The 27,479-nt window shown below is 38.4% G+C and overlaps 1 protein-coding gene across 1 annotated transcript; it reads left to right on the forward strand.

The window, feature by feature from the left end:
* gpam (glycerol-3-phosphate acyltransferase, mitochondrial) lies at nt 1–27,012 on the forward strand. The gene is made up of 21 exons (XM_008436623.3): nt 1–211; nt 2,293–2,423; nt 2,548–2,667; nt 3,853–3,926; nt 6,985–7,098; nt 8,062–8,193; nt 8,266–8,365; nt 8,733–8,869; nt 8,946–9,045; nt 12,768–12,980; nt 13,854–13,967; nt 15,009–15,094; nt 17,122–17,231; nt 18,463–18,533; nt 20,606–20,873; nt 20,962–21,113; nt 22,620–22,697; nt 22,956–23,093; nt 23,182–23,371; nt 24,285–24,343; nt 24,432–27,012. The coding sequence occupies exons 2-21, from the start codon at nt 2,340–2,342 to the stop codon at nt 24,546–24,548; spliced, it is 2,457 nt and encodes an 818-aa protein (XP_008434845.2). The 5' UTR covers nt 1–211; nt 2,293–2,339; the 3' UTR covers nt 24,549–27,012.
* The last annotated feature ends 467 nt before the right edge of the window (nt 27,013–27,479 follow it).

Below are 27,479 nucleotides of genomic sequence, written 5' to 3' on the forward strand. Positions count from 1 at the left end.
GTGCAGAACTGCTCCTAAAACGGCTACCGAGTGGCGTGCGCTTGCTTCTTGTCATTACATCCCTTCCCGACAGAGCTGTGCTGACCGCTCCTCGCAGTTTTAGCTTGTGAACGACTGCTCCGGGTGGTAAAACGCTCAGCGGCATGCCGGTTTGTGTTTTTTCAACGAGCTTAATTTTTGAAATATGACTCAGCGTAAGAGAATAATCAAGGTAAGTCGTGGGGGCGGGAGAGGGGGGGTTTGTTCTCGCTAGCATGTTTTGTTGTAGCTAACCTTGATGCTAGCATCCACAATGCCAACGCTGGGGAAGAGATAGCAGCCGGTGCAGCTCGTTGTATTGTCAAAGGCACAATACCTGTATTGAAGCGCTGGTTCACACTACGTTGTTGACACGGTTACATGATGCCTCTGAATTTACATTCCAGTCATTATGACGGACGGATCCTCGTTTTTATTGGTCTTACTGATAACTTCGTGTAATGTTCAGACTTTGCCTGATTAAGCTGTTTAAGGATTTCCCCCTTGAAGCTCAGCAGCAGCAGCAGCAGCAGCAGCTGAGGACACGTTTAAATAACTCTGCGCATACTTGAGTTTTCTTTCCGGAGAGGCGACATTACAGTGCGGTGAGGCTAGCTTGGTTTGTGCTATTGTTGTCTGCACTGCCCATCTGTCACAAAGACCTCTCCTGTTTGACCTGGTTATTACAGACAGTGTGAGACGGATTAACCCAGTGGTGTGCATACACTGTATTTACAATATGTGCTCCTGTCTGCATGTCCTCGCTTTAAGATGAATCTAGTTTAATTGGGTATGAACTGCTGTTTTAAAGTTGTATTTCCCACCTTTCCAATGACTCACATGGTAGTGATTGGTCATATCAGGCATGCTTTTGTGTTAAAACTCGTAATTCTTCATTCTTCCTGCTTTTTCTTGTTACCTAATCCGTCCAGATTCTTCAGCTTGTTTCCCAGTAAACTCACCCCATCTGCAGGACTACTCTCGGTCACTAGCCTGTTTGAAAATCCAGTTTCCCTCATCTGCATTTGCATCACTTACTGGGATCACAGCGCTTTAAAGGGACTGCAGCTCAGAGTGCCGGTAATCCATTGCTGGACAGCCTTAAATAGACGCAGTTTATCCCACCTCTGACACACACATGCTATATGATGTGTAGGAGCTTTACACTCATTCATAAAGTGACTCACTGACCTAGTTCCCATTGTACCTGTGTTGGATCTCTGCTTACTTCATGCTACCTGTGTGTTCCCTCATCTTGCTGGGGCAAGTTGTTTTTTGATTAGTCAGAATGGAAACTTCATTTATTGTGAAGCGGTTTCCTGTTGCATCTTACGCTGTTGGATATCGCAGGTATGGATAAACTTTTAAATGAAATTTTGAATAGTTTTTCTATAACTCAGAATATTCAGTAGCATAATTTTTCCTGTAAATCAGGAAAAATGTGTCTTTTCATCACATTTCTCAGATTATTGAATGAAACCCGTCCAAAAATGAACCGAATTTTAAGCAGTTGTAACCAGGCTTGTCGCAATAATCAGTAAATCAATTAATCACATGATGCATTAAATCAAACTCAATAATTTCCATTGGCATGATTCATCGTTTATCTCTTTATTTCTCTCTTTCAACCAAAAATTGGACTATAAAAGTTTTTAGTTTGGTGCTTTTGTCTCAAGTAGCCCTTTTTTTGAAGGACAACTTTGTTGACCGAGACTTCAAAATAAGTGTTATTTGTTTTATTTACTTATTTAGGATATTTAAAATGTCTTCCAGTTCCAGTGTAAAATGTTCATTAGAATTTAAAGTTTATTCATCTTTGAGAATGTATTTTTGCATTATTATGCTTAGAAATGGTCTCAAAACAATATTATTGTTTATCGCAATAACTTTTGGAACAATTTATTGTGCAGCAGAATTTGTTATATTGACGGGCCAAGTTGTAAAATAACAAAATGTGGAAATGTTTCAGTTGTACAAGTAATTCTGCAAGGCATTGGGACGTTTAAAAAGCACATCCATTAATTTGAAAAAAATGTAGTATACAGGCTCAGATTTTTGTGTGCGCATAATTTAATCGACATTGTGCTCCAGACAAATTCCTGCAATATGAAAACAAATAAGTCAATGAAGATCTAAGTGCGAAAACATTTAGGCAGGAAATGAAATCAGGTTTTATTTGGAGGTGAATTTGTCCCGAGTTGAGGGAACACGCAGACTCTTCTTCACAGAATGGGTAGGACATTCTCAAGGCTGATGTTTGTAAAATCTCCCCAGCTTGCCAGCATCTGGTGCGTGTGATCTGTAAGGAGGCAGCAGCGAAGATGGAGCTGCCCGACGGCTCGTTGCTGCCGGTCAGCAATGGAGAGCAGTGGTGCAACAGCTGGAAACATCCCAACGAAGACCCTGTAAGTCAAACGTGCAAATTAACTGTACCGCTGTACAGAATCACAGCTACAAATTAGTCCAGATGTTGAAAGTGTGGTGCTTTTGAAGTCTTTTTTCATGTGTTCTGTGTGGCTGTGTTTCAAGGACCGCAGCACCAGTCCGTCGGTCCTGCGCTCTTGTGCCATGACGTGGAAGGAGGGCCTGCTGAACAGAAAGCGGCCATTTGTGGGCCGATGCTGTCACTCCTGTACACCTCAGAGCTGGGTAAAGTCCCTCTGCTAATTCACGTGTGTCAAACTCAAGGCCCGGGGGCCAAATCTGGCCCGCAGTAGTTTTTTATGTGGCCCTTAATAACATCAACAAGTCCCTCCAATTTTTCACAAATCTGCAAAATTCACACAAAATCAACAAATCCCCAAATTTTTCCCGGTTTTTACTGCAAATTTTCTCAAGATTTGCCATAAACATTTGGGTTTAAGCGCCTGCTACCTTAGCCTTACCTGGTGTCAGGTCATAGTCCATGATCAATACGGCCATTTATAAAAAGCCTCTTTCATCATACACTTCTGCAAATATTGTAAAAAAAAAAAATCCTTATAAACATTTCTAGATTAGCATCACAAAATCTGTAATTTTGAATGCAAAAAAACACCAAAACAATAACAAAATCTTGGAGGAACTGCTATTTATTGATATTTTAACAGTTTAATCGGTTTTAGCAATACATTCCCCTTTAAGAATGCTCAGATTTTGGATTTGGCCCAAATTAAAAAATGAGTTTGACACCCCGGCTCTAATTGATCCCCTTGAAGACATTAGTTTTTCTAATGGTGAATTATAGAGAGAATGATGGGTATTTTCTCAGCAATAAAATCATTAAAATTCCTGCCGTTAATAACTGCTGTGCCACCGACTCACCTTGACATTTTCCTGTTTTCTTTTTTTTTTTTTCAATGTATCACATTGAATATTTGCACAGAAATGTGTGAGATTCCTCCTGCAACTGCAGGTCAGACATGAGGGCATACCATACATGTAACCATTTAATGTGTTTTAATTACTTTTTATTTAACTAACGCTTTATTTGACGGGGTGTGCATAAGACTGACATGACACTGTCATAAACATGACGTAACATGAAGATGAAGGAGTTTTCATGAACGCTTTCGACTGTCGACATTCGTCATCTAGTCATTTGAAAAGCTGACAAGTGATTAGAGACGGGTTGTAATAAAACAATAATAAAATAATACTACATAGCACAATATTTCAGGCTTTTATATATAAAAAAAATACATAAAGATGCATTTATGTTTGTAATCATAATGTAACGTATATATAAAAAAAAGCTTGAGGTGTACTTTTTGACTAAACTAACAGATATAAACTGAGATCTATTCAACCAACTAAAAGGAATAAAATTTGCTTGATGTTGTTTTTTCTTTGCAGGAACAATTGTTCAACCCCAGCATTCCATCTCTGGGCCTCCGAAACGTCATCTACATCAACGAGACCAACACGAGGTAAACGGAAGACAATCTCTTTCTTCTGCTGGTTACCAAAGTCGGAGCTGCACTCGTTTTTATTTTTAGCTGCCCCTCAAAAAGAAGAACAAACTCAAGCTCTGGTAGAAGAAGTTAATCTGTTTAAGATGCTTCCCCTATAGATAATATAATCAGTACATGTCAGGCAGGTGCTGTGCTGCTAAACAATCAATCAATCAATCAAATTTTATTTGTATTGCACATTTCAGCAGCAAGGCATTTCAAAGTGCTTCACATAATTAAAATAAAAATAAAAACAGCATGTGACATAGAATAAACACTGAGGAAGAGAAAGAGATTTTAAGAAAGCATTAAAAAGGAAACGGTGAGAAAGAGAAATAAAAAGTAAAGATAAAAACATTAAAAATAAGCAACTCTGAACAGGTGGGTTTTAAGTTGATTTTTAAAGGCACCCAGTGTTTCAGCTGTTTTACAGTTTTCTGGAAGTTTGTTCCAAATTTGTGGTGCGTAGAAGCTGAATGCTGCTGATGCAGAGCAGAACCAGAACCAGAAGATCTGAGGGGTCTAGACGGTTGGTACTTGTGGTGCTAAACAATGTGTGTATAATGAATGGCTTCAGGTCAAATGGCCTGATCTGTGACACGGTGGAAAGGCGGATTTATAAATTATTTAACGTGTTTGTCAAGTGACACCGCACACATGCAACCACCTAAAAGTTACGCTAAAACCTCTAACAACTTAAACATACACTTGGTGTAAATATACACAGGCCTGTCACAATAACATCCTGCTGGACGATAAATTGTTCCAGAAGTTATTGCGATAAACGATAATATTGTTTTTTGGTTTTTTTTTAAAGGTTTTGTTGGCTGTAGTGACCTTTATTTGAAAGTAGTTTGACAGGAAAGAGGATTATGAAAGAGGGGGAAGACATGCAGCAAATGTCGCCAGGCCGGGAATCAAACCTGCGACCACTGGCATGAGGACTAAGGCCTCAATACATGGGTTGTGCTTTTCCCCTGCGCCACCACAGCACCCAATATTGTTGTTTTGAGGCCATTTTAAAATTATATAATGGGAAGAGATCAGTAAACCTTAAATTGTAATGAACATTTAGCAGTGGAACTGGAAGACATTTTAAATATTAAAAATAAATAAATATATAAAACAGCAAATAAAGTGAATTTTGAAGTCTTTGTAAACAAAATTGTCCTTCAAAAATGGGCTGGTTGAAACTAAACTGAAAACTTTTATCATCCAGTTTGTGGTAGAAAGAGAAAAAAAAGAAATAAATGGAAATTATTGAGTTTGTTTTAATTTATCATGCGGATTAATTGATTTATTGATTATTGTGACAGGCCTAAATATGCACAAAAATGACTGCTTCACCTTAATAAAACATATTTTCTGTTTTCTCTTCACATGATGTTAGAAGGGACATGATCATCTTGACATGGAGCGCTAAAATAAAAAAAAAAATTCAATTCTTGTAGTTTTATTCTAAAAAAAACAACGACATAATAAATGAATAAATAAACTGGGAATGTTGTTTTTCTCTTTGATATTGAGGGGCAAAAAATAGAAACACAGATGTTTGATACTTTACTGACATGCAGTAAAGCTGCATTCTGCATTTCAGTTATTCACAAATGGCATCCATGTTGGTCCAGTCAAATCCTGGTCCAAAGCAGCAGGACGGCCTCAGGCTTCTTCAGCTCGGGGCTAATGAGGGGAAAAAAGCTACAATATTGTTCTGAAAACACATCACTCACTTAAGACGCTCAGAGGTTTATAATTTTACATCTGACTTTAAAGATACAGTTGGAATCTTTAATTATCTTTTTCTTTTGCAGCACAGCTTGATAAAATGCTGAGATGCTAAGCTAGGCTACTTCCAACCACACCATGTTTCAGTGTGGCTCAGGTTATTCAAAAACACTTATAACTGCTGAACTTTAGTTTCTAAAGTTTCACAAATCTCTGAACTGATTATTGTATGATTTTATTTTAATTATGCTCTTAAATTACTGCCAAATTACATCAATCAGTCCCTCCAGTGTCTTGAGGATTATTGTGGAAATTCACACAAAATTAACAAATCCCAGCACTTTTTTTGCAGATTTCTTTCTCAAAAATTGTCAAAAACTTTTTTATTTGTATTATACAGCTGCCTCAGTCTTAATTGATGTCAAATTATAATCTATGATTTATACAGCAAGTAATAAAAACTCACATTTACCATCATAAAGAAGTACAAATAATCGCAAATATTTATTAATTAGTACCACAAATACTTTGATTTTTATTCCAAAAAATCACAAAATGAATCACAAAATCCTGGAGGAACTAAAAAGATGTTCAATAATATTATTTAATTTTAATAAATCACAGATATTTTAACAATTTGCAAACAGGTTTTATCAATACATATAATTAAAAACCGGCCCTTTTAAGAGCATTCATGATATTTATTGCTTGTTTCAAGTAAATAATTATTTAATATTGGTGGAAAAATACTCGTCCGATTGGCAGATAATTTCACTTAATAAGAAAATTTTCCCATGTTATAAGAAAATCAAGAACTTTTCCACCAAAACTAAAGAATTATTTTCTTAAAACAAGCCTCTGTATCTTGCTGAAAATGTACTTTTAAGTTACTTTATCTTATTTTAAGTGTGCTAGGACATTTCCACTACAAACTAGACCAAAATTGATTGGTAAGATTTTGTGTTTTTGCAGTGTTGAAAGTGTCTTGGTTTCATTAAAACTTTGATTTTACCCATAACAATATTGTCTTTATAAGACTATCTGGTGCGGGGAAAGTACGGACACACCAGGTCAGCATAGATCTCTGTTAGTCTTAAATAAATAAGTTGTTAATGTTTGTTTTGGCTGCGCTGGAGAAAAGTGGCTATCACTAAAGCTATTGTATTTGCTGACAAAGCTGGGTGCCAGTTATTGATTGTATCTGCTAATGTTAAAGCACCAGGATATCCCTGTGCGTATTTTCAGCACTTTTATGAGGGGACAAAGAATAATGCCTTGTGTTTTGGTCTGTGTTTGTCTGACGCTGCAGACAGCGGGGCTGGTTGGCGCGCAGGCTCAGCTATGTGCTGTTCGTTACGGAGAGAGACGTCCACAAGGACATGTTCACCAGGAACGTGGTCAACAATGTGCTCAACAGCAGCAGGTGGGGGTCGGCGTGACCTTTTTTTTAACCATTCATGTCCTGAATTTAAAATCTCTGCCCGGAGATTTTTGCTTATTTTAATTGTACGCAGTTCTTTAAATGTCCTGTGAGTGAATATATTTGCCCATTTATCCATAACAACTGGAACTTTTAATGTCTGGCAAGCTATTTTTGCAATTTACCGTCTATAAAAAAAGTTCCCCTCGGATTAATTTCACTCCCAGCCACGGCGGTGGGAGAAATTACCGTAATAACCTGATATTGGCTGGAAAGCGCAACGCCTCCCCTTTCAGAAACCATTTACATTTCTCAGATGGCGCAAAGTGTGGTGGGATTGTTGCTGCTCCATTTAGGAGTTAGAGCACACGTGTCAAACTCGAGGCCCGGGGGCCAAATCTGGCCCGCAGTAGCTTTACATGTGGCCCTTTAGACTCCAAATTATATCAATAAGTCCCTCCAATTTTTCACAAATCTACAAAATCAACAAATCCCCAAATTATTCCCATTTTTTACTGCAAATTTTCTCAAGATTTGCCAGAAACATTTGGGTGTAAGTGACGGATACGACCATTAATAAAAAGTCACTTTCAAAATCATACACTTCTGCAAATATTGTAAAAACAACAAACATTTATAAATTAGCATCACAAAATCTGTAATTTGAACACAAAAAAACACCAAAACACTCACAAAATCTTGTAGGAACGGCTATTTATTGATATTTTAACACTTTAATTGGTTGTAGCAATACATTCTGGCTCAACCGTCCCTTTAAGAATGTTCTGATTTTGCTTTTGGCCCAAAATGAAAATGAGTTTGACACCCCTATTATATTTGCTTCATTGATTGTTGCTTACGGAAAGTCAGCATACAGTGAATGCAAAACGTATAAAAAACCCCCCAAAGAGACACTAGATGTTTTTGATTTGAGGTGTTTTAGTGATTTGTGCTCGTAATCTGCAGGGTGGAGTCCACCATTTTGAAGGTTGCAGCAGAGTCGGAGGCTGCGGTCAGCCAGCCGGTCAGTAAAGTGAAGCAGAGAGCCAGAGCCGTCCTCCAAGAGATGGTGGCCAACGTTTCCCCGCCGTTCATCAGGTTTCGGGATCGTTTTAGAAAATGGAAACGACAGGCTTGTTGCTCCATTTTTACTTTACTTTATCCTTTCAGGCTGACTGGGTGGGTTCTCCTCAGGCTGTTCAATGGCTTCTTTTGGAGCATCCAGATCCACAAAGGACAGCTGGAGATGGTGAAGAAAGCTGCCGCAGAGGTTGGCATCATTTCGCAAAAGAGAAACAACAAAATGTCTCTAATTTACTTAGTGATTTGCATATTTACTCTTCCTTATCATTAGGCCTCCGAGGAAGTTAGAGTTTTGCATCCAATGCAGATTTTTACAACTATATATGTACAGTTTCAGACTTCATTTCTGTTTGTCCATCCATCATACTTATGTTTTAAGCTACGATTCTTTTAAAAGGACTGGAATCTGCAGTAGCAATTTAGAGATGAAAAATGTGCTTGAGCCCTGATAAAATTATCCCTCTGTCCCACATATGCAGTAGTCGTTTGTAATTTATTGTTTTCTGTGAAAACAATAAATTCAATCTTTTTTTTTTTCTTTTTGGTCTTTGCAGCGAAAACTGCCCATGGTTTTTCTCCCAGTCCACAAATCCCACATCGACTACCTACTCATCACGCTGATTCTGTTCTGCCATAACATCAAGGCGCCCCACATCGCGGCAGGAAACAATCTCAGCATCCCGATCCTCAGGTAAGCAGCTGCAAAGCCTCGTAGAAAGTTTGACCTAGCATACCGACAAAATTCATCTCTTTTCTCTTTTTTCCAGCACTGTGATTCGTAAACTCGGTGGATTTTTCATCCGGCGGAGAATGGAGGAGACCGCGGATGGAAAGAAAGACATTTTGTACAGGTCGCTGTTGCATACAGTAAGTCGTTTTTTTTCCTTATACGCAACGAGATGCTGATGTTTATGCTTCTCTGCTTTTCTTACACTATTTCAGCGCAACATTTCTTCTCATTCAGAAGTAGGCCTGTCACTTCAGCAAACCTTTCCGCATGATAAATTGCACACAGAAGTTATTGTGGTAAACGATGATATAATAATGCAAGAACACATTCTCAAAAGATCAATAAACTTTTAAGTTTTAATGAACATTTAACACTGGAACTGGAATACATTTTAAATATCCAAAATAAATAAGCAAAACGACAGAAATAACAAAAAAAGAATAATAAAGTCTCAATAAAAGGGGTTAGTTTAAACCAAAGCACCAGACTGAAGACTTTAGTCATCCAGTTTTTGGTGGAAAGAGAGAAAAGAGAAATCCAATGAATCAATCAAATGGAATTTATTGAGTTTATCTAAATTTACCATGTGATTAATTGATTTATTGCTTATTGTGACAGGTCTAATCAGAAGTTATTCAAACCTGCTAAATTTGCAGTCAACACTGTAAAATGTCCCTCCGATGTTTACTTGAGTAAATTTGATCCTGGCATGTGAAACCTCCTGGGTCGAGTTATGCATCTTCTGACTTTTTAATTTAAGGATTCGTTTTCAGATCTCCTGATCGGCTTACGAGCTTCTGTGACCTCAGACGTCCAGGCTAGCTCAGGTGGTTAAAACGGCCTCCGTGTTTTACCTGTAAACCGTCACATAATGCAAGTTCCAAAGCTTTTATGGTTCAGCACCTTTCAAACAGGTGGAAGGTTTTGTGTTTCTGTGTGTGGATGAAAAGCTTTGTAGGAAATAAGAGAGTATTTAAGCCAGAACCCGAAGGAGAACCTTTTTTTGTTCAGCCAGATAATAGAGCTTCGCAGGTTTCTACTCAGAAAACCTGTTGAGCTCCACAGTGAAGGAGAAAAAAACGTAAAAAACTACTTTCTAAATGCTTTAAGAAGCTTTAAATGACAGAAGATTTAATAAGTAAAGTGAGCTTTTTTGCATTTTGTCACATTGCAGCTAAACACTTGAAATGTCAAAGAAGTATAAAATAAAATGTAAACATATGTAGAGTGGCGTGTGTACCTGTGTTGGGCCTCTGTAATCTGACATAGAGCTGTTGTAAACTAATATTTTAGTAGTATTAGTAACCGTAAGAGAAAAATTGATAGGTTATTCTTTAATCGAGTAATCGGATAAAAAAATTTGATAAAATAAAATATTGGTTAAGCTGACATACCAGCAGTGTTATCAACATCAGTCCAGTTTTTCATATTTGAGCATCTCTAAGAATAACTTTTCTGTAGCTTAGAAAATTAACTCTCTTTCTAAGTTAACCTGAAGAAAAGTTATATAAAAATCTGAAATTATATTCGGTTTAATAAGAAAGAGGCAGGTTCACAAATACTCTTATTAAAAAAAATTCTACTTTAAGTTTTAGTTTAGTTTATTCAGTCAATTTAATCAATGAATTCTCACTTTGTCCAGCCATTTATAGCTTTTGTGTTTATGTTAGCGATGGGATTTGACACCTTCGTTCGTCACAGAAACATCTACCAGCTACGTACCGCCACGATGCGCTCTGCCACCCATTTGTGAGACTAGGACGATATGAAGTTAATTTTCCGGTTCGTCCGTAAAGCTACGCTTACGTTAATTATCTAAAGCCCAGCCAGCCGTTGTGTTCAGTCTATCCGCTCACCTGTATAAATACACCTGCCGCGCTCTTCACCGCCACGAGGCAGCAGCTCTCGGAGTAGAAAGGCTGCTGTGCTCCAGGCATCACACCAGTCAATTTCAGGATGTTTATTGGTCCCCCAAAAATGATAAAAACAAGACATCATCATCAATTAATAACATTGATAAGTCATTAACTGATTTTCAAGTTTTCAAGCAAAACTTGAAAACTGGGCGTTTTACTGCTAACGCGAAGCTGTCGTCAATAACTCACAGGGAGAGCGCTGCGCAACATAATCAGTCACCCAACTGCATCAAGGTGCTCTAAATAATAAAACATGATTTAATGAAGCTACGAGGCAGATACATTTTCCTCAAGGATTTTTAATAATTTAGGTGCTTGAATCATTCAAGGAATCGTTAAAACCCTAATCTGACACCCTAAAATAAAATCCAGCAAGCAGCTACCTTTCATTGCAAGTAGAAAGCTGTTTTTTGTTGTAATACTAGAGGGTACAAGACTTGCTATGTTGGAGTGATTTACATAAAACCATATTCATATACTGTAGTAGAGTGGCCTAGTCAAAGTCCAATCTCAAATCCGCTTGGAATCTGGTGCTTTCTATCCAACCTGACTCAGTCTGAGCAATTTTACAAAGTGAAAGCCTTTAAAATCAACTTCAGCTTCGTAGCTATGTATTGTATTGTTCTCACTGTAAATCGCAATAGAAAACACAGAAATTAGTAACGTAACAAAATGTGATTAAGTTCAACGAGTCTGAATACTACACTGTAAATAATTTTGATGTTTCTGTTTAAGTGCTGACATTTAGCTGGCAAAGCTTTAAAACTGAAAAGTCTGAAGAGTGCAGCTGAGCTGACTGTCCACGCCGTCTGTCAGATAAGAGTTATCTGCAAGACGCATAAGCAGCTACTCAAAATGACGAGCACCAGTTTGTTTTTTTGTTTTTTTGTTGAACTGACAATATTATCCAAGTTTGCTCCAACATTTGAAATGTTGTCAAGCAGAAGATCAGATTCCACAGGGAGAAATGCAGAAGCAGTGAAGACCAAAATGGCTCCCTTAGAGCCTGGATGTTCTTTCCCTTTGCAGTTTGAACTCGGTGACCTTATCTATGTTATATTTCAGGAAACAAATTCTCTTCTTAAGAGACAGCTGTGAGTATGCTAAACCCAGAGGGATATGGTTACGCTGCGTAGCTGCGACCTGAACATGCCCGAGTCAAAAGGTTGCATTCAGGGATTATTTTTCTTATGAACTAAGGCTGCATTCACACTGCAACCCGAAGTGACCCAAATACGATTTTTGTCAAATCAGTTTTTTTTCTTCTTTATTTATTTTTTTTGCTGTGATTGTTCACACTTCCAAATAATATAAATGTGATCTTGAGTGTGAACTGCAAACGTCCTGAAAGTGTCCCGCATTCGCAGTAGAGGGCGCAATAACGTCACACATAGAGAGCTTGCTCAGTAAAGAAGAAGAAGTAGTGTTTGCAGTAATAAACGTGGATGCTAACGGTGTAGCATATCTTACAATTTTGAAGTTGTTGTCCGACCGGAGCAGCACGTTAACAACTTAATCCTTATTGTAGTCCGCGATGTTTGTTGTTTTTCTTCCCGCTTAAGCGTCTGAGGACGCAGAATAGTGACGTTTGTCGAGTATAAATGACGTTCCGGTGGGATGAATGCGACCTGGCCGTTCAGATTCGGGTCACATTTGAATCGCATGAGTATCGGATATCCAAGTGGCCTGGGTCGCATTCGAAACAGAATCCGACCTGTGTTGTTCAGACTGTCGTGAAAAGATCAGCTACAGGTCGCATTAAGGGGGGAAAAAAATCGGACTGCAGTGCGAACGAAGCCTACATCCACTTTACTCACGTCCTCATTATCCCTGGATTAATTTCTGTTATTCAAAGGTAAACATTTTCACCTCAAGTGTTCAATGGTGGACGCTGCTTCTTGTCGTCGACCTTTGGCCCACTCTTTGTTTCAATCCTCCTGCAGTACACAGAGGAGTTACTGAGGCAGCAGCAGTTTTTGGAGGTCTTCCTGGAGGGTACGCGGTCCCGCAGCGGGAAGCCGTTTCCACCCCGCGCCGGCATGCTGTCCATCGTGGTCGACACGCTGCTCACAGGGGCAATCGGAGACATGCTGGTCGTGCCAGTTGGCATCTCGTATGACCGCATTATTGAAGGCAACTATAACAGCGAGCAGCTGGTAAGCTCTTGGACGATGCCTGTGTCCCTTGCTTTGGCAACAAACGTTTATTTAGCTCTGGAAAAAAATAAGAGCCCACTGCACTGAACCCCATTGAAAACCTGATGGTTATTCCACCAAGTATTGCTTTCAGAACTCTTCCTGAGTTAAAACATTAGTATTGTTTGTGTTTTTTGAGGTATTTCAAAGCGCTGCATCTTTTTGGATATTTTCTGCAAATAAATACACAATTTTTGCTTGAAATTTCAGAGACATGTTGTCAGCAGTTCATAGAATAAAAGAACAAAGTTCATTTTACTCAAACATATATCTATAAAGAGTAAAATCAACTGATCATTTCAAGTGGTCTATTATTTTCTTCCAGAGCTGAACGTTTATGTATATGTGTGATTATTTCGGCACGTTTTGCAATTTCTACATTTAATCACTTAATTTTTATGCAATATTAGAAATGCATTAAAATATGCAAATATTTAAATTGCTTCTTAAAGAGGAAAATATAGGTTTTATTACCCAAAATAAAAAAACCCCATAACTTTCCCTTATCGTACATCTGGTCATTTGTAGCAAAGGATTCATCTGCAGAACAAATAAACACTTCTGACATTGAAATGTGAAACGCTCACTGCTTTCTGCTTTACTTAACAGCAATACAATGTAGAGTTAATCTGTTGATTTTTGGATTATCGATTAATAGAAATTTACAGAACCAATACATATCTGTATTTTTTTAAAGAGAAAAATATGTTTTCTTGCTAAATGTATTTCTTAACCCATGTTTTCGATTGTTTTTTTGAATTTCTAATCTATAATTACCCAATCCAGATGATTTTCTTTAGTTAATTTGCTTTGTTTGTTTTTTGTGCTCCTCAGGGTAAACCTAAGCAGAATGAGAGTTGGTGGGGAATAGCGTGTGGAGTGTTTCGGATGCTAAGGAAAAACTATGGTTGTGTTCGAGTTGATTTCAACCAGCCCTTCTCCCTAAAGGTGAATCTGCACCGGCCTTTTACCGATGGAGCCGCTACTGTTTTTGAAAATGTGTCCAAAATACTTTTAAGTTATTTATTTTAGTGCAGCAACATGTTATCACACTGGAAGATTGAGGAAAAATCCTACTTCTACTCGCTGGTGAAAGAAATTCCTCGTAATGTTACTGCGTACCAGAACAAGGTCATAATATTATCAGAATAAAGTCAAAATATTTGCACAATAAGGACAAAATATTGCCAGAAGAAAGTCACATTATTATGATAAAAAGTGTTTGTTTTAGAGAAAAAAGGTCTGTAATAGACAGTTGTTTCACAGTTACTGATAACAATTTCCTTATTTGTAAAACCGATACCTTAAAACTTTAAAGATGCTCGACTTTCCTTTTTATTTCTCATAAAACTATTACTTCATTATCCTAATATTCTGACTTTATTCTGGTGTTATTACTCGTAGTAAGTCATAATATTTCCCTGAATATTTCACATAAAATAAATGACCTTGAAGCATTTTTTGTAAATAACTTTATTTTTAAGAAATTGGTAAAAATAAGAACATTTTTTAACTGTATGTGAGTTTTTCTGGAGCATAGATATGATGTGAAACACACCCTGTCTTCAAAAAGGGAAAGACAAGAACACATTCCTTTTAAAAAGTAGCTGCTTATTTAATTTCCCAGTATTTTCAGTTGGATCAACAGCTCAAAAATGGTAAAAAAAAAAACTTTAGAAAAGGCTGGATGAGGACCCACGTTTTATTTTTCCGTTAGTAGGTTGGGATGCATGCTGGGAAAAAATTAAATCTGTCCTATAATCACAAATATAAAGGTAGAGTTTTCCAAAACCCTGCAGAAACTTTAACTGGAATTGTGTTTCTCTAAAGCCGTTTTGGTCTCATTAGGCAAAGCAGAAACTCCTGACACTTGAAATAAACAATGTTTACTCTTAAGCATTTTAATGAAGTATTTTAAGATCTTGATTCAGTGCGTCAGTCATTAATTAAAAGTCCTAAAGCCTTTTGTGTCCCTGTTGTTATATTTAGGAGTACCTGGACACCCAGAGGAGCCGTCACGTTCCCCCTCCTGTGTCCCTGGAAAACGCCTTGATGCCATACATCATTTCTGCACAGTAATGCCCTTTTCCTCATCCAGTGTTTTTATCTGTCCGTCGTTAACGCAGAAACCAGATGTCCCTTCACCTTAAATGTGACAGCCTTTACGTCCAGAGCTAATTTCTCCCTCCTGCTGCTTCACAGCGGCGTCTGCCGTCCGACATCTGAGCCCTCGACTTTCCACTGGGAGAGGTGGCTCCAGTTCATTTTAGTAAAACAGAGACGGCCGTGCAGAATGTATGACAGCTGCAGCCTCTCTTTGCATGTCCAAAACCTCCAGCTCGGTTTGTTTTTCTCAGAGTTTAAAAAAGTGGAATGAATACAAGTTAGCAGTCGCATACCAAAAGGTTTGTTTTATTCAGTGAGCAGTAAGGCTTGTTGGGACATGTTGAGGCAGACAAAGAACTTGGATATAAAGGAAGCAGAGAAATGTTGTGGTAAAAAAACTTTTGTAAGGCATCAACTTCAGATCTGAAATGTATTTTCTAGGACAGATTGCAGCTTAAACTTATGAAGGTGAAACAAAGAGCGTAGTCTGTCACCTTTTATGGAACTGAATTAAATGCAAAGTTCAATTTAAGACATAAACTCTGATCGGGATTCCTCAGTAATTTCATTAATTTATGCCAAACTAGGCCTGTCACAATAACAAATCCTGCTGGACGATAAATTGTTCCAGAAGTTATCGCGATAAACGATAATATCGTTGCTTGGAGACCATTTTTAAGTGATATAATGGAAACACAAGAACACATTAAACTTTAAAGTCTAATGAAGATTTAACACTGGAGCTGGAAGATGTTTTAAATATCCAAAATAAATTAACAAAACAGCAAATAAAATTAATTTTGAAGTTTTTGCAAAGAAAATTGTCTTATAAAATGCAAACATTTTAAAAAAGTCAAACTTTTCCAACACCACACTTTGGAGATAAAAACAATACAAATGAACTAATTCACTATTTTATTATACAGTTTATTACTATTAATAATGATAGCATTCTACATTCAACATGAGGGACAAGATAAACTGAAATGCAACATTTTATGCTTGAAATGTCCTAAAAGTTACAAGAAGTCTCTAAAAAAATGCTTTTGCTAAGTTTCTTGATTTTAGCAAATAGAAATAATTTAGGTAATTCTAACTGAGCTAAAGCAAGAGACATTTGGTCTGATTTAACTTTAGACGGCGATAGAAAAAGTGGATGTGTCTCATTGTTATACTTAAATATCTGGTTTCATTTATAACTTTAAATAAATGTAGGCTACAAGGTTTCCCCCAGAAAACTTGCTAAGCCTGGTGGTTGGTCATTCATCCAACGGCCCGTCATTTTTTTTTAGTTAAATTTTTTATAAAGTTGACAGGAAATTTGAAAATGTCACTTGATAATTATGTCCTATTGATTAACACCTGAACACTAAATAGAAAGCCTTAAAAAAATGCAAACATTTTAAAAATACTTCACTAAATAAGCAACGCTAAGCCTGGTGGGAGCACAAATAAAGCCTGGTGGCCCGCCAGGCTTATAATACACTGAGGGAAACCCTGCTGGAATATGTTTGAATTGAATTACACTGCAAAAACACAAAATCTTGCCAAGTAATTTTAGTTTAGTTTTTAGTGCAAATATCTCATAACACTTAAAATAAAACCAAGTAACTTAAAAGCAACTTTTTAGCAAGATATAGAGGCTTGTTTTAAGTAAATCCTTAATATTTATAAAAAAAAGTTAACTTATAACAAGAGAGAAATGTCTTGTTATAAGTTAAATAATCTGCCAGTGAAACAAGTTATTTACTTAAAAAACTCTCTTTATCTTGCTACAAAGTTACCTGTCAGCTAGTTTTGTCTTATTTCAACTGTATTAAGATATTTGCACGAGAAACTGGACCTGAAATACACTGCTTAAAAAAATAAAGGGAACACTTTAACATTTTAGTGAACACTGAAGTGTTCCCTTTATTTTTTTGAGCAGTATACTTGGTAAGATTTTGCGTTTCTGCAGTGACATCCTGATGTCTTGGACTGTTGGTTGCTGTTCCAGGGCTGATGGTCAGTTTGATGAGCAGGAAGAGGAAGTGATGGACAGAGAAGTCCCAGACGAACTCTTTAGACGACATGTCATCAACAACCTGGCCAAGCACGTCCTCTTCAGTAAGAAATTCACTAACTCCAGCTAATCTGCTGCAGCCTTTAGCATAGCCACTTATACAAGAGGAGCACAGTTTGTTCCTATTTTATTCAGTTTAGTTCAGAGTGCAGCACAGGTTTCATTTCCATCCTTCGTTAAAGCAGCACCTGTCCACCAATGAAACACAATCTTTCATCCTAATTGAAATCCGGCACTGCGTGGCGCAGCATCAGCCCATCGGGATCACATCACTCAGGGCGCTTTGCCCTGGGGTAACACTGCAGAGACCGCCGGCTCTCCTCTTCTCATTCAGATGCACGCTAACACTCCTTTTTTTTTTTTTTTTTTTTTGTAATTTATTGTTCAGCCAATTGCAGAGCAGTCAGCTGGGTGGCATGTTGTTTCTAGCCAATAGGGAGAGAGGGAGGAGAGAAGCTGGAAGAATGCAGTGCCAGTTTTTGTGTTCAGATGAACTCTAGTAACCTGCACACAATGTTTTATCGTTCTAATGTGTTTTCAGGGGAACACAGACTCTTGGATGATCTTAACATTCTGGATATTTGACGTAAATATTTAACCTGCCAGGTTGTTTTTCCTTGTCCTCTCCGAACCAACCAGGTTATCTGCGGCTGTGAATCTGCTTCTGCCAGAGGTTTTTTCATTTCTCAGTGGGGTGCTTCCTTCAGAAACTGCCTCTGCAGAGTTTCCCCACTCTGAATAATCGATGAGGACAAGTTAATTAAATTGAGTTAAATAGAAGTAAAATGGCTTTTTCTTGATGTTTTCCTATTTGTTTTTGCTCGCACTGCAAAAACATCAAATCTCACCAAGTATTTTTAGTTTGTAGTGAAAATATCTTATTACACTTGCAATAAGTCAAAACTAACTTATAATGTAGAAGCTTGTTTTAAGTAAATAATTCCTTAATAATGGTGGTGATAAATTTACTTAAAACAAGACAATTTCACTATAAGTGAAATAATCTGCCAATGGAACAAGCAATTTTTCACAAATATTAAGGAATTATTTACTTAAAACAAGCTTCTATATCCTGCTGATGAGTTACTTTTAAATTAGTTTTGTCCTAATTCAAGTTTACTAAGATATTTGCACTAGAAACTGGACTAAAATACTTTTAGATTTTAGGTTTTTGCACTGCATGAAGACTTTTTGATGATTAAATTAAACGATATGATTGTGTATTATATTTCCTCATGTTTGTTGCTCATAACCGCATTTTTTTCCCTCTTACAGCTGCTAATAAATCATCAGCGATTATGTCGACTCACATTGTGGCCTGTCTGCTTCTGTACCGACACAGACAGGTGAGTCTCTTACCACTGTGTGTTTATCGTTTCACATCCTGTAATGTGCTTTTAAAAAGTATTCATAGCCCTGTTGCAATAATCAATTGATTAAATATGAGTTTAAAATGAGTTTGATTCTTTGCTCACAGAGATTTCATAATCCATTTTATTTATGGTTTTGGTTGTGTGTGGTTTATGTCTCTTTATTTTATTTTATTTATTTATTTGGTTGTGTTTTATTTCGGTTATTTAAATTATCTTCCAGTTCACAGTCTTTGAGAGAGCAAACTTCCATTGTTATGCTGCTCAATAATTACTGGGACCAGCTGTTGTCCAGCAAAACGTGTTGTTTTCATCTCTCTTAAATTTTTTACATTTATTTTATTGAGTTTAATTTTTATGGAAAAACCATAGATAAAATGGAAAGAGAATCTTACATTTGTTTTTGTTAATAAGAATCTTAGAGCTCTGATTTTGCTGCCCAACCTTTTCTTAGGCAAGTTGAAGTTTAGCAATAAGGCCTTGTCTTCTTCGCTCTCCTATCAGTTCCTCTTTTCCCCTGTCCTTTCACCTCCCATCTACCTTCAACACAACATCAGTGACCTTTAATTACAGTTACAACATTTTACACCTTTTCAAGTTCAATGTCAAAATCACATTTATAACCTTTTAGTTTCTCTGATTTAACATTCATTTATAATGTTATAATAACCATAACTTATTAGTTACTCTTATTATAATCATAATGTGAGTTATTACAGACACTTCTGACAAGAAACCAAGAATAACCCATTATTCTAATTATTTGATACCATGTTACAGTTACTTGTTTCACCTTTAAGTACTTCCACAAGTGTGAGAGTAAGTGTAAATATTCTTATAATCAAACCAACATCAACCACTGGTTAAACCGATATTAATTATTGGCATAATTATAAGTCATTATTTTAAGTATTTTACTCTGGGTTTTATCCAATCTCTCAAAATGTTTAGATTTTATTCTTTAAAAACCTTTAATGCTTTAAAATAAGGAATGGTCTGAATTATTTTTAGCCTGATGCAAGATAGAAACTTCCCCTTTTCTTCAGGAAACCAGCTCTTCCTGTTTCATGACTCTCTTTCTGCCTGACTTTGATTTTTTATGATTAAATAGAAAAAAGTAGAATTAAACAAAGTTTGCAGGACACAATAACAACACACACAACCAGATTCATTTTATTACAGTCTGACTCTACTGTTGGGTCTTGATGTCACCTGTGTAATTAATTTTAAGGTAATTTTATTTATTATTACTATTAAGCTAAAATCTCCAGCATGGGGAAGTGGGATGAGCTCGACTTTTCTCGACAACGTCCATCTCTACCTGATTTAGACAGAGACTTAAATTTATCATATACTTTGCAAAGCAGCTCAGGCTTTCTTAGGTTTACGCAAGAGTACATCCGGACTTTGACTGAGCCATTCCAATTAGGGCTGCACCGATTGCTCTTTTTTTGTCTTTACAAAAAAAAAAACATGATCTGCCCATTCCGATTTTGGCCAATACCAATTGTTTTTTGTCTGAGATGTTGCTAAATATAGCAAGAAAGTCGCTGATTTGGCACCAGTGGAGTGAATGTTGCTAACTGCAGACATGCAGACATGACCTGAGGGGCCGGTCTGTCAGTCAAACCCCTAAAAGCAGAGCAGAAGAGGACGGCGGTTGGCAGAGGAAGATAAGATCGGCTTTACAATCAAGTATCAGCCCAACACAGAATCTGCACAAATAAATCAGCTGGTTGATAAATCGGTGCATCTTAACCCTTTTGCAGCTCCATTCGTCATCCCAAAGCGCTCGTCTATCACATAATAAGCCAATAAAATACGGTTATGTTTATGGTTGCATCGTGAGAAAATGTTACAAAGCTGCAGGGTGTGAAAACTTTAGCTGAGCACTTTACCTCTAGTTTTCTTAAAAGTCTTCTCCCTTCACTTTTTTGCACATTTGTGGCTCATGCCGCCCTCTGCAGCTTCTCTGGTGTAACTGCATAACATCTAAACACAACTGATCACACAAAGGTCTTTTAAAATGCTTTATTCGTCTTTTTTAGGGGGTTGCTTTGACCAAGCTGGTGGAGGACTTCTTCAACATGAAGGAGGAGATCCTGTCCCGGGACTTTGACCTGGGTTTTTCAGGCGACTCCGAGGACGTGGTCATGCGTGCGCTGCACCTCCTGGAGAAATGCATCAACGTGACCGGCAGCGCCAACCGCAACGGAGAGTTCACCATCGCAGCCTGTCAGACCGTACCCGCCCTCTTCGAGCTCAACTTCTACAGCAACGGCCTTTTCCACGTCTACATTCCGGACGCCATCATCGGTACGACGACGCAGCCGTTTCTGCCTGCGTCGCTCGGCTGCAGCTTTGACGTGTTTAGAGGATTTCTGAATGCTCGCTTTGTTTCCAGCCTGCAGCATCCTGTCCCTGCAGCGAGATCTCATCTCAGAGTCTCCTCACCAACCGAGGGACTGCAGCAGCCTCCTGCTCAGTCAGGAGCGTCTCATCCACAAGGCGGCAGGTCTCTCCCACTTCCTGACCAACGAGGTGGCGGTGGCACCAGTAAGTCCAGCACCTGGATTGCCCATCCATCCATTTTCTTCCGCTTATCCGGGGTCGGGTCGCAGGGGCAGCAGCTTCAGAAGGGAGGCCCAGACTTCCCTCTCCCCAGCCACTTCTTCCAGCTCCTCCGGGGGAATCCCAAGGCGTTCCCAGGCCAGCCGAGAGAGACATCGTCCCTCCAGCGTGTCCTGGGTCTCCCCTCCTCCCGGTGGGACGTGACCGGAACTCCTCACCATGGAGGCGTCCAGGAGGCATCCTGACCAGATGCCCGAGCCTCAACTGGCTCCTCTCTGCATGGAGGAGCAGCGGCTCTACTCTGAGTCCCTCCCGGATGACCGAGCTTCTCTCTCTAAGGGAGAGCCCAGCCACCCTGCGGAGGAAACCCATTTCAGCCGCTTGTACCCGTGATCTCGTTCTTTTGGTCATGACCCAAAGCTCATGACCATAGATGAGGGTGGGAACGTAGATCGACCGGTAAATCGAGAGCTTCGCTTTTTGGCTCAGCTCTCTCTTCACCACGACGGACCGGTACAGCGCCCGCTTCACGGCAGACGCTGCCCCAATCCGCCTGTCGATCTCCTGCTCCCTTCTTCCCTCATTCGTGAACAAGATCCCCAGATACTTAAACTCCTCCACCTGGATTGCATTATTGGAAATGTTGCACTTTGCAATTTAAGAGAGATATGATTGCTCAGGGTTTCCCTCAGTGTATTATAAGCCTGGCGGGCCGCCAGGCTTTATTTGTGCTAAACTTTGCTTAAATATTTGCATTTTTTAAGACTTTATAGTTGCTGTTCAGGTGTTAACCTCCCAATCTTTCAATAACACATAATTATCAAGTGATATTTTCAAATTTCCTGTCAACTTTAAGCATTTTTTTAACTGAAAATCACGACAGGCTGCTGGATGAATGACTGCTGAGCGCCCAACCACCAGGCTTAGCAAGTTTTCCCCCAGAAAACTTGTTGTTACAATTTTACTTTATGCGTTGTGAGAGCTTAATTCCCTTACTGCAGGGTTTGTACTGGTGCATTTAGGTGCTTTCAGGGTGTTGAAAGTGCTTAACATTCAAGTTGCACAGTTTTGTAATAAACCTAATTAAAAGCCTACATTTGAAAAGCATTATTTAAAGTTGAAACCAGATATTTTAAGACACATACGCATTTTTTCCCTCACTGTCTGAAGTTAAGTCAGATCAAATTTCTCTTGTTTTAGGTCAGTTAGAATTACTTAAGTTTTTTCTATTTGCTAAAATCAAGAAAACTTTTTGTAATTTTCTGTGTTGGAGACATTTCAAGCCTAAAATGTTATATTTTACTTTATCTTGTCCCTCTTGGTGAATGTAAAACACTATTATTATTTTTTGTGTTTTCATCTCATTTCTGTTGGAAAAGTTTGACTAAGTTCTTGAATGACTGTGGGAAAAGTGTGTGAGTCCTGCTGCTGGGGATTTGTCGTATTATTTTTATTTTTTTTACAACAACAACTCTCTTCTCCATCCTGCAGCCCTGCCAGACTATTTACCAGGTTTTGAACGATGCAGTGACCCGACTCATCCAGTGTGGGGTCCTCTATGTGGCTGAAGTAAGTTTATAGATCTAACTTTACTTCTGTTGGACAAAAATGATAATACAGCAATCGCTTCACACCGTACAAACGTAATACAAGTAAATATTAGATCATTTTTATCAAATATGTTCCAATTGTTATGAATCAAAGGCAGATTTAAGCAGGTGGGATTCAGTGTTTCAGCGTCTTTGCAGTTTTCTGGAGGTTTGTTCCAGATTTGTGGTGCATGGAAGCGTTTTTCCCACTTCTTCTCGTTTTGTTTTTGTGCTTCAGGAGGACCAGGAGGAAATGAACTCCAGCCCAACCGAGGAACCCTGGCCTAAGAAGTTCTCCGAGCCGCTCTCCTGGAGAAGCGACGAAGAGGACGAAGACAGCGACTTTGGGGAGGAGCAGCGAGATCGCTACGTGAAGGTCTGCTGTCATGCAGCCGCTCAAAATGTTTCAACTTTCAAAGTCACTTCCAAGAACCGCGCAGGTGATTATCGTTTTCCTGAACCAGGTGAGCCTGGCAGCAGAGCACCAGGAGTTCTTCATCTTCCTTCAGCGCCTGCTCAGTCCAGTGCTGGAGGCCTACAGCGGCGCCGCCGTGTTTGTTCACGGCTTGAGTCAGCCGATGCCTGAGTCCGACTTCACCCTGAGGCTCTTCAAATACCTGCTGACACGGACCGAGAGAGGCGTGGCTGCTTATGGTAGGACTGCACACATCACTGCGTTATTGGTCATACTTACTTATTGTTCAGTGCATTAGGGCTGCAATGACTCCCTGAGTGATTCCAGTACCTCGATTATTAAAGTTCCTGCAGGAAAATTTAATAAACAAAATTTATCTTTATGTTTTATTAATTAAGGCACCGGGTGATTATTTGTGTTGCGCAGCCTGTGAGTTGTTGCTAAGTGTTAAATGCTAGTAGCATTGAGTGGGCGAGCGATCGATCCTTCTGTCTTTTTTCCTCTTCATCTGTTCACAAAACATTTCATCTGCATCATTTTGTGGATCAAAGCTCTGAATTTATAAACTTTCTATAAGTTTTGTTTATCAAGAAAACATTCAGACCCACAAAGAGCATTTTATGAAGTGAATCACCAACCAGTGCATGTCAGCAAACGGTGGACAGAAACCAGCGTTGCTGCAGTTTCTCCTCCTTCATCAAAGATCATCACCATGTTAGTGAAGAATTTGTGAAGCCGATGTATTATAACGCTACGAGTATTAAAAAAAACATTAAATTAAACGTGAGTTATTTTTCTGTTTATCGTGTAATTTGAAGTCATTAGGAATTAAAAAGTGACTTTACTTTGTAAAGCAGAAATCTGGAAAACAAAACCTGTACAGAGTTCTGGGTTTTAGAAACTCATTGAGTGACAGCAGGTTTCCATTTCTAGACACTTTTATAGGTTTTTCCTCAGTTATTATGATGCTGCTCTGTCTCTGTCGCATTTATTGAAGTGAATTTTTTCAAGCTTTGTTGTCAAAAAATAGACTTGGTGTCCTTAACAGTTACAGGCATAAAGTTATTTATTTAGCTTGCAGTCTTACAATTTTTATAAATCAAGTTTTTTCTTGTTTGCTTGATTAACTTTGTGTCTTATTTTCTTTTTCAGGTGAAAGTGCAACTCACTATCTGGTTAAGAACACGGTGAAGACATTCAAAGAGCTCGGGGTGCGCATGCTTAATGCTTATTCTGCAGACTTCAGAGGCTCAGAGTGAAGCTCTAACGTTCATCTCCTCTGTTTGGACGACTCTGTAGGTCCTGAAGGAACGACGAGAAAACCGGGTGTCGGTCCTGGAGCTCAGCAGCACCTTTCGACCTCAGGCCAACCGGAATAAACTCCTCCATTACATCTTAAGCTTCACGCTTCTGTGACTGGGGAACCTTTCAGACCCCTCACCTTTACAAAGGGCTTCTACTGGTTACTTCGAAACAATCCCAGGTGCTAGTCTGCGGAAAGCTTTACCGGGAAGTGCCTTCACGCGTCGGCCGCTAACTCTCCGCTGTCAGCTGGAAGAGACCTGAAGCCAGTCTTCCTCCTTTTCTTTCCAGCCGGAAGAGGTACCTCCAGGAATCCCCACGTTTTTTTTTTTTTTGGTAACATTGCCAACGTAGTTTAAATGTTTTGACCTGGTCAAAGATTTTAATTGTGTGTATATAAGAAGAAAACGATAACATCAATCTGAAAAGAAGAAAGCTACCTTTGCATAGGAAGTGACAAACGGGAGAATTTTATGTTGATTCTTTCTGCTTGTATGTAAAAGCTGCTAAAATGTCTTTAGTGCACTCTAGTATCGACTATAAGGAAAATAAAAATGTAGTTTGTCTTCAAAAGCAAATTCCTGTACATACGTCTCGGTTGTAGTGTAAAAAAAAAATGCGCACAATCTGGGGAGTCGATTAATGTTTTCGGCGTCCCAGTCGCAACGTGTAAATATTCTGATATTTCTTGAGGAGAAACGTGTTTAAATCTCTCGGTACCGCTGAGGTCAGCAGTTCTGTACAGTTTCTGGTTTCAGTTATCGAAGCATTCAGCTGCAAAATCGTTCAGATGTACAGAAATACAGAAAGTGCCTCTCAATAAGTCAGTGTCTTTGTAAAGTCCCTTTCTTTCAGTAATTTAGCTCAAAAAGTGAAATATAAATTAGTTTCACACAGTAATGTTTTGCTATAAGCCAAGATCTTCAAAATGAACACCACTTAGTTTCACTTTTTTAATCGAGTTACTGAAATAATCCGACTTTTCGATGATTTACTCATTTACTGAGATGCACCTGTATGAACTGATCGTATGCAATCAGCAGTTAAGTGCATTTAATCCACTGTTCTCTTAAGTGCATTCGGTTACACTTTTATCAAGACTTTAAATCATTAATAATCCTTCTGCAGCAACTGTTCAATGAATGTTACGTCACGCAGCACCAGCCATCACATCATCTAAACGCAGCCACCTCAGAAACTCCCTAAAACGGGAATATCTAATCCAACACAGCAGATTCTTCCAACGACGCGTTACTGAAGGAGCTCCTCCGTTTGTGAAAATGTCACATGGAGAAATCATGAACCGGCCTGTGGAAGAGGGATGGCGAGAAATAAAAAGGTCATGTTAATGTTTTAGGTTGTTGGATGAAATCATTGCCACTAACACACGTTCAGCTGCCCAGTTAAATCCAGAGCATTTCTACATTTCGCTCAGATTAGAGAGTAAAAAAGGAAAAAAGAGACAAACAATTCAGCTTAAAGCTAAACTGTACTATATCGCTGCATGTAAGTGCAAAACAATCCGTTTTTCTGTTCATTGTGAGATGAAAATGTGAATATATTTGTTTTCCCTTACTAATTCAGAAATTAACTAGTTTTTGAATTTGAAATTGAACGGCTGTGTAAAATATCCTCCGTGTTGGCCTGCGTGTTTGCATGTTCGCAGGCTGAAAGAGGGAAAAGTTTGTTTTTTTATTATTATTATTATTATTACAGGGTCAAAGGAAGTTTAAATCATTGTTGTGGTTCTTGGTTTAGAGTTTATAACGACTGAATATTTGTGAAAAGAGGCTTCATCTTTGCTGGTTACTGTTTGTTTAAATGTTTTTTCTGTGCGTGTTTGCATTTTTTTGTTTGTTTTTTTTTGGTTTCGTTAAAGTCAGCTCTGCTGTAGGTGCAAATGAATCGTATCTGTAGACTTCTTACAGGAATCCTGCAGCGTGCTGAAGGACAGACCAGTATGTGACGTCGATGGGAATGTGATGCAAACTGGTGAATGTGTTTAAATGTTTCAAATCTCCCTGTCGGCGTTTCTGAGCCTGCAGAGATCGAACCACCGCACACGCCGCGCCGTGCGCTTCCTCCGGTCGCCGCTGCCTCTTCGGATTGAACCGAACTCCACCTGAAAACGATATCTTACCTTAGGGAGAGCGATCTGAACGAACAACTTATTTATTAGCGTAAGAGTTTATGTGAGAAAAGGTGAAAAGCTCGGTTTGGGTTTTTGTGTTTGTTTGTGGGAGTTGATGCTGCTGAAACTGCATTACCAACATCTCACGGTAATAATTCTTCTTCGATGTTAAACATGCCTGTTTATGGGGAGCAGTTGCCTTTTTTTAACTCTCTGTAGTTTGCTTTGGTTTAGTTTTTTTCTGATTTTGTTGCATGTGAACATTTTCCATGTAGGAATCTGAAACGAAGCTGTAGATTGTAACCTTAACGGGAGAAAATCTGAGGTTTCTGTGTGAGGATCACCAGCTACCAACTGTTTTTATTTGATGTTGCTTTACTGAAGCAAAGCACAAATGGCATTATTAGATGATGTTTTTAAATAAATTAACAATAGAATAACAATAAAGGTGTGTTTTCTTTTGTCTACATGTTTAATCTTTCCTGGGAAGAATGGAGAAGAAAATACTTAAAATTAAATTCGGTTTTTAGAACACTCAGTGGAAGATTTTGGAAAACTTAACCTTTGATTTAAACATTATTTATCAAATCAAATTTTAATTATTTAGCGTCTTGGAAACATTTTCACATCCTTTAATTCTTCCAGAATATGTTTTATTTTCTGCGATAGACCAACACAAAGAACTGAGTGAATTTGGCTCCTGCACTTTCTTCAATTTAAAAACAAAAAGTTTTAAAAAAGTTTAGCTTGTGCTGCTTTCATTTTAACAATATTGATAAATGTTTCCAAAGGTCAACTGACCTCTAACCCCTTCATTTACTAAATCAGATGAAATATGTTGGTCAATGCTACATTTGTGCTGCAAATTGTCCATTATATTATTGGGACGGTATCAATAATGGCCGATATTAGCT

This window comes from Poecilia reticulata, chromosome 19 (assembly GCF_904066995.2).
Source record: "Poecilia reticulata chromosome 19, P_reticulata-male-v2, whole genome shotgun sequence".
Lineage (NCBI taxonomy): Eukaryota > Metazoa > Chordata > Actinopteri > Cyprinodontiformes > Poeciliidae > Poecilia > Poecilia reticulata.